Raw genomic sequence first — 8,009 nt, 5'->3', positions numbered from 1 at the left:
GTGCCTTCGGCAGAATTCAAATGAGCCATTTTAATCTAGATTAATCTAGATTAATTTTGGAATTAATCTAGATTAATCTAGATTAAAAAAATTAATCTATGCCCACCACTACTATAAACCCAACCACTCCATCCCCATAACCACAGATGCTGCCTTTCTGAAAGAGCTTAATGAATTTTATGCACGCTTTTAGAGAGACAATAAGGAACCTGCCACCAGGCTAACACCTTCCACCGACCACCCAATCATCACAGTAAATTCCACAGATGTTTTCACTGCACTAAGCCGGATAAACGCGCGCAAGGCTGCTGGCCCTGATGGCATCCCTGGTCGCGTACTCAGGGCATGTGCGGAGCAGCTCGCTGGGGTCTTCACGGACATCTTCAACCTGTCCCTCGCCCAAGCAGTGGTTCCAGCATGTTTCAAATCCAACTCCATTGTGCCCATTCCAAAACATTCCAGCCCAACATGCCTGAACGATTACCGCCCTGTAGCACTCACACCCATTGTTATGAAGTGCTTTGAGCGGCTGGTCCTGTCACACCTAAAAGACTCTTTACCATCCACACTGGACCCATACCAATTTGCCTACCCTAGCAATAGGAGCACAGATGATGCAGTGTCCATGGCGCTGCACTCCGTGCTCACACATCTGGACAATAAGGACACTTATGCACGCATGCTGTTTGTAGACTTCAGCTCTGCATTCAATACCGTAATCCCCTCCGAGCTAATCATCAAACTTGGAAACCTAGGCATTAACAATTCAACCTGCAACTGGATTATGGATTTCCTGACAAACAGGCCTCAGCTTGTTAGGTTAGGCAACATCTGCTACACCACAACCACCCTCAACACTGGTGTACCACAGGGCTGCGTACTGAGCCCCTTTCTCTGCTCCCTTTTCACACTCGACTGCAGGCCTGTGAATGGATCTAACTCCCTCATCAAGTTTGCAGACGACACAACAGTGATTGGTCTCATCACCAACAACGATGAGACTGCTTACAGGGAGGAGGTACGGCACCTGGCCACATGGTGCTCTAACAACAACCTGCTCCTTAACACCTCCAAGACAAAGGAGATCATCGTGGACTTCAGGAAGGCGTAAGTAGGTACACACGACCCCATCCACATTAACGGGGCGGCTGTTGAACGTGTTTCCAGTTTTAAGTTCCTGGGGACCCACATTTCGGAGGACCTGTCCTGGACCACCAACACCTCATGCCTAGTCAAGAAGGCTCACCAGCGTCTCTTCTTTCTGAGGACACTGAAGAAGAACCAACTGTCTTCAACTATCCTGGTGAACTTCTATCGCTGCACGATAGAGAGCATCCTAACCAACTGTGTCACAGTATGGTACGGGAACTGTTCTGTTGCTGAGCGCAAGGCACTGCAGCGGGTGGTGAAAACAGCCCAGCGCATCACAGGAACTACACTCCCTTCCATTGAGGACATCCAGAAGAAACGCTGTCTGCGTCGAGCTCGCAGCATTCTCAAGGACTCCTCTCACCCCACTCATAGACTGTTTACTCTCCTGCCTTCCGGTAGGCGCTTCAGGTGCCTCCGGACAAGAACCAGCAGACTAGGAAACAGCTTTTTTCCCAGAGCTGTTTCATTATTGAACTCTGCCCCCCACTGATTTCACTACCTCTCATAACTTTATCTTAATGCTGCTATTACAATGTTTACATTGCACTACAGGGCTGCCATGCATGACTGAACTGTACCCACCAGTACTTCATGTATCTGCTCTACCGGACTGTTTACACACACACAGCATCATTTGCACTCTATACTGCTCACTTGCACACCAGGAATATTACACTGAATGCTCATTTGCACTAATGGACTACTTTCATAACTGCATTAACTCATCTACTGTACTGTAACCTTAATAACTGCATCTACTCATGTATTGCACTATAGCTTCAATAACTGCACTAACTCATCTACTGCACTGTAACTGTATATCTGCATCTACTCATGTATTGCACCGTACCTTTAATAACCACATTAACTCATCTACTGCACTGTAACTTTAATAGCTAATGTCTGTAACTAATGCACACTCAAGTCACTTGCACTATTGTATAATCTATATTGTTATCTGCTCATAACCTCCTTTACACTAATGTTCACAGTAGATAGCCTTCTGTACATATTTTTCATAGTACATACCGATTGTCATATTTTCATAGTACATATCCATCGTAAATTATTTTCCTAATATTGTATTCTGTATTTATTCACACTGTATATCTTCACTTGCTAATTGCACTTCTGGTTAGACCTAAACTACATTTCGTTACACTGTACTTGTATATGTGTAATGACAATAAAGTTGAATCTAATCTAATCTAAACTCCACAGGAGGAACAATGAAGTGCGGGTCGTAACCCACAGAACATCTTGGTTTTGAGGGACGAACTCGATACCTATTTTGCCAGAAGGGTGGTGACCTCTACCCGAAGTACGGAGGCGTCCATACCTCTGACAGAGGGAGAGATGATGCCCTGAAACTTGGGAGAGTCTCTGGCGAACTGGATTGAGTAACCAAGATGGACCCCCTGCATTGGTCAGCGAGACAGTGTGGGCAGCTCTCAAGCTCCCAGGGACTGTGACAGGGTGACCAAGGGGACGGTCTGCTTCATCATTCCCACGGGGGTGGTTCGTCGGCTGGCGGAGCTAACCATCTGTGGCGGGGGGTCCCCGGAGGGAAGGTTGGCTCCGCCTTTTTACCTGCCTGGCGGGACAACGGCACGCACTGTCGGTTTGTGAGATGATGTATACCAACTCACACCTCGCCAGAGTGTGAGGTCGGTTCGCCGAGCACAGTCCAGTGGAGTGTGCGATCGACTGCAAGTACACCCGGGGAGAACGGAAAAAACTCTGCTAGTAAGTGACTCTTCTGCCAAGAGAACAGCGGGACATGCCGCGCTGGAGAATGCTCAGTCAGTCCTGTAAAGGACTTTTTTTAGAAAAAATCTCTAGCACCTCCGGAACCGGCGAGACACCCAGGGGAAGGTCGCTGCAGGTAGGGACGATCCACTGCAACACGTCGTAGATCCGGCAATGTAGAAGAAGAATTTATTGAATTCGTTCTGTTCGCAGTCATGAGCGAAGGCTCTAAAGAACAAAAGGTAAATGAATGCTGCACGCTGGCTTCCTTTTATACCGGATATCCGGGGGCAGAGCCCGGCATGCAAATTTCATTCGCCATTTCTATAGTAGTCAGAGTTGATTGGTTCTCAAGGGCGAACCCCATCTGTCGTTCTCAACACAACGTCGAGAGACCGACAGAAAGGGAAGTTGAGTTATAGCACCTCAAAATGTCCCATAAGTGCAACAGCCCTTTGAACAGTACTGTGAGATATCTCAACTTCAGGGGTCCATAACTTTCAAATTCTACAGCAAAAATGTCTGTATTTTGGCTAGATGGTAGTCAATGTAGAATTTAAACGCACCCTTAAATAAAGTTGAGATATTTCACCCCAAAATGTGCAAAAAGTAAAATTTCAAACTGATTTGTATTGGGACTTATATCTCATTCATAAGTCTCATGTACCTTCCCATAACTTCATGCGTCCATAACAAAAATCTGCTACAGTAGAGATGTCCACATGTCTGTAAATGAACATGGAAATAGCCACGAGCACCATGTAAGTCATATCTAGTAGAAACAGCAGGATGGTACATTGAAATGTTGATGTGTCTTTATTCCATTCCATTCCATTTTCTACCGCTTATCCGAACTACCTCGGGTCACGGGGAGCCTGTGCCTATATCAGGAGTCATTGGGCATCAAGGCAGGATACACCCTGGATGGAGTGCCAACCCATCGCAGGGCACACTCATTATGTGTCGTTATATTTTATAATATTAACATTCAAAAATTCAAATGACTTTTATTATCACTCTAGCATATGCAAAATGCAACAGTAGGTGAGAAGTTTGTGTGCAATTCCAACCAATATAGCAGTTCTAACAGTCACAGGAGAATAAATACAATAAACATATTTATACAAAAACAAAGTTCAAGCAATAGACATTTTCTGTACATACAACAAGTGACAAAGTTTACATAAATCTATATACATGTAACTACTTAGTACCAATACACTGTGTGTATAACGTACTGGATAAGAGCAATGAGAGTATAATAAATTGTATAAGTGCAATGGATCAGAAAAACAATCTAATATGCTTTATTTGTCAATTGTGCACACACAGAAAATCAACATGTTGTGGTTTAAGGAGCTCCGAATGAAAAAATACAGTATAGACAAACACATGAAATGGAAAAATAAATATATAGAAGAAAAATATTTTTTTTACATAAGATGTAAGTGGGACGGTTAATTATAGATATGCAAAGTATAACAAAACTGTACATACTGTGCTTTTTGCAAATATACACGTAAATTACCCAATTATGCATAAACTGTATTGAATGCTGTGCACTAGAATATTGCACTTTCAAACAGGTAGGTACTATTGGATCAAATTAATATTCAGAGTGGAGAAAGGCTGCCTAAAATACTGTTCTATCAAAGTATTATTTAGAATGGTAGGGGAGTGGGTGATGGATGTTCCTCGTGCACACGCATGCGCACACACACGCGCACACACACGCACGCACGCACGCACTCACAGACACACAATATCTCGCTTGGCACTAAACTCTGAGCGTTATCATTTTGCATGTATTATTCATACTCTAACGCCACCTTGCTTAAGGTTGAAAATGGGATCTCGGGGAACACGCTCTTAATAATAAAATTCCTTTCCAATGTGTAAGCCGGACAAACGAGTCAAAGGTACAATGCAAAAACAAAAGATTTTTTGCATATATATTTGCATACATATTTACAATATGTACAGAATTTACAAGGAAGGGGAAGGAAAGAATGGAGGGGAGTTGTGCTAAAGCAAAGAAATAAACAACAAAAATCGAATTCTCATATATTCCTCTACACTACCTAACCCACAACCAAATAAAAAGAGAAAACAAAAAGATCCTCTGAGACGCCTAAAGTAAACTATTCTATCTAACCAAGATGACTTGAAAAACGTATTATGGTTGGCACCCGCTCCTTGCCTACTGAGCTAATACAATGAATATATTATCCTTGTATATATATATATATATATATATATATATATGTTGGGAAATGTATGCCATGTGACATTCTTACCTGATCTCTTCTCTCCAAGTATGCATTGGGGATAACTTGTATATATGACAGGGTTAAACAGTGTAACGTGGGGATATAATAAACTGTGCAGTCAAAACAACATGGCAAAGCAAGACAGAGATCTGAAGGGGGTAGTCGAAAGGGCTCATTTCTAGGATAGAGTGGTCGTTGATTGGAAGACTGGGCGAACACTCAGGGATATGAGAAACATGACTCTGAGATGCTCCACCCAGGTCTACTGTAGGTGCGGTTGTCAGACTTCATTCCTGAAAAGTCATCAATGCAAGCATGAACTTAACTTCAGACTTTCTCACTACAAATGCAACTTTGAAAAAAACAGCACAGGGAACAGCAACTTTTGAACAACAATGAAATCAGGGGAAATATTTGTGTTGTTTCTTCTGTTACCTATTGTAGAGACAGGAGTCTTTGACTTTTTTAGTGGGTTGTTTGACAACGACAAATTGTTACCGTTTGATTCTGAAGGTAAGCAAAAATAATGTAACCGTAATTTTTTACATATTTGAGTAGGGTTGATGCATGCTGTTTGTATGACACTAACCAATGTTAATATTTTCAGAGTTTAAGAAAGATCTAAGAAAGTCTCTATATGGGCAGCACATTGCATCGAAAACGATACTGAAAGCTGTGTCCGGGTTTATGAAAGATCCAAATCCACCGAAACCACTAGTGCTTTATTTTTATGGACCATCAGGTGTGGGAAAAACTTATGTCACCAAGATCATTGCAAGGAATATTTATCAAATGGGGGAAGAAAGCAAACATCTCCACACATTTTGTGCCACATATCACTTCCCACACAAAAAGGAGACGGAGTCAGCCATGTATGAAGTAAGTCATGAACTCAAATATTCACATCGGGTGGCAACAACATAAACAAACATTATGTGTCCCAAACTTAATTTCTGGACCTCTCCAAAGAAACAATAACTGTTGATTAGTTTCAATTGAAATTAATGTAAAATTAAATATTAATATAAATTACCTTGCATTTAAATTCTACATTGCAGTCTCAACTTAAACAGTGGATTCATGGAAATGTGTCAAGTTTTCCTCACTCCATGTTTATATTTGATGAAACGGAAAAGATGAACCCACAGCTGATAGAGTCTATTAAACCTTTTCTGGACTACATGCACCATATAGACGGAGTGTCATTCAGGAAAGCAATCTTTATTTTTCTCAGGTGATGCAGTTCATTTGTATAGATTTGGGTTATTAAAAATCAGAAAAAGACTTCAGCTTTGATCAGAAACGGAATATAGTAATTACTGCACAGAGTGCACTTTATGTTGTAATATAAACAACTCAAGAAAAACCTATTCCACAAAGAGTCGATGATAAGTTCTGACTATTTACAGTAATGCAGGTCAGAAGGGGATCATCAACTTTGCTCTGGATTTCTGGAGGAAAGGTAAAATCAGAGAAGAAATACAGATAAACACAGAGGAAATGGAGAATCATGTTTATGAGCACATCCTCAACGAAAAGAGCAGTATGTATTAAAACGTCAAGATTTGCTCTTTTAAAAATGTTTGCTTATAGAAACACATACATTAAAGACTGTCTGCTCAACAGGTGGATTTAGTCAGTCCTGTCTATTATATCAGCACCTGGTGGATCATATTATTCCTTTCCTGCCTCTGGAATTGAGACATGTGCAGGCGTGTGTTTTGGCTGAAATGTCCAGTCTAAACCTCATTGATCATGACGTGGCACACACAGTTGCAAAAGAAATGTCCTATTATCCGCCAGAGGAGAAAATCTTCTCTGTTAAAGGCTGCAAGTCAGTCAGACAGAAGGTGATGCTGTACATTGATGAAAGAGACATCATTTAACTAAAATCACTTGTTGTTCCCTATGCATTATGAAGAGGAATGCATAATTTATTTTACCAGACACATTCATAGTGTCAGGATTCCATCACCATCTCACTCCCCCTTCCCTCACTCCGCCCACTCAGTCATTCACACGCTCATTGTCACCCGATTACTAATCACTATCACCTGGACCTCATCAGCAGTGCACCCATTTATACCACAGACCAACATTCACCCATTGTCTGATCTCGTCTACACATGACACAGACTCTATACCATACGTACCTGTATTCCTACCTACTATCCCGATCTTCTCAGCGAACCTTCTTCCCGCCTGCAAAAGAATTCATCATCAGCTTTATCTGCAAGATAAAGAGAGAGACTTGGTTACACTACGGACAAGTTTCCATCTGTTTTGTCATCTTACCGGATATTCACCTATTTCGTTGTACTGATCCATTCTGCAAATTAAACTTATAAACTTACCATTCTGTCTGTTTCGTCTATGCCAAAACCTGACACATAGATTCACATTAAATTAATAGCATTGTGTGCATGTGATTATATGTAATAGATTGTGTTATGATCATTTCGAGCTACCTCAACACATGTAAACACACAACCATGGGCCCGTTTCAATAAAGAGGTTTAAAAAACACACAGTTAAAGTGTGAATTTACTTTAGTTGATTGACATCGATATGCGAAACTTTAAGTTTTGATTTCAGAACAGCTGATTTGAGTTAGTTCTGAAGATGCCGAGGCAAAAGGTTTGGCAAAAACATTTATTACACAACTGATCGCAACAAGGTACGAATATGGTAAATGTACATAGTTCTATGGCGTAGGCCCTGTCCGTATCTCGCATCCAGAGGGTCAAGAATTCCTGTACTTCCTGCCTGAAAATGAAGATGGTGGAGAGGATGGGGGTCTGCTGCTTCAACTGCAAACACAAACAGAGGTAAGTGGCG

The 8,009-nt window shown here is 41.5% G+C and overlaps 1 protein-coding gene across 1 annotated transcript; it reads left to right on the top strand.

The window, feature by feature from the left end:
- Positions 1 to 5,242: 5,242 nt before the first annotated feature.
- LOC130409476 (torsin-1A-like) lies at positions 5,243 to 7,524 on the top strand. The gene is made up of 5 exons (XM_056733477.1): positions 5,243 to 5,684; positions 5,779 to 6,050; positions 6,230 to 6,405; positions 6,581 to 6,714; positions 6,798 to 7,524. Exons 1-5 carry the CDS (start codon positions 5,567 to 5,569, stop codon positions 7,055 to 7,057), a joined length of 960 nt encoding a protein of 319 aa, XP_056589455.1. The 5' UTR covers positions 5,243 to 5,566; the 3' UTR covers positions 7,058 to 7,524.
- The last annotated feature ends 485 nt before the right edge of the window (positions 7,525 to 8,009 follow it).

The sequence above is a fragment of the Triplophysa dalaica genome, chromosome 20, assembly GCF_015846415.1.
Source record: "Triplophysa dalaica isolate WHDGS20190420 chromosome 20, ASM1584641v1, whole genome shotgun sequence".
NCBI classification, from domain to species: domain Eukaryota; kingdom Metazoa; phylum Chordata; class Actinopteri; order Cypriniformes; family Nemacheilidae; genus Triplophysa; species Triplophysa dalaica.
The sequence above is the reverse complement of the archived record's forward strand: the minus strand, read 5'-3'. Positions and strand labels throughout refer to the sequence as shown.

What these genes read in the sequence shown, in the direction of transcription:
- LOC130409476 (XM_056733477.1), top strand. Translation starts at nt 5,567, where the DNA reads ATGAAATCAGGGGAAATATTTGTGTTGTTTCTTCTGTTACCTATTGTA. An exon ending in GTTACCGTTTGATTCTGAAG is followed by an intron (nt 5,685 to 5,778) that starts GTAAGCAAAAAT and finishes TAATATTTTCAG; the next exon opens with AGTTTAAGAAAGATCTAAGA. An exon ending in CATCCTCAACGAAAAGAGCA is followed by an intron (nt 6,715 to 6,797) that starts GTATGTATTAAA and finishes TCTGCTCAACAG; the next exon opens with GTGGATTTAGTCAGTCCTGT.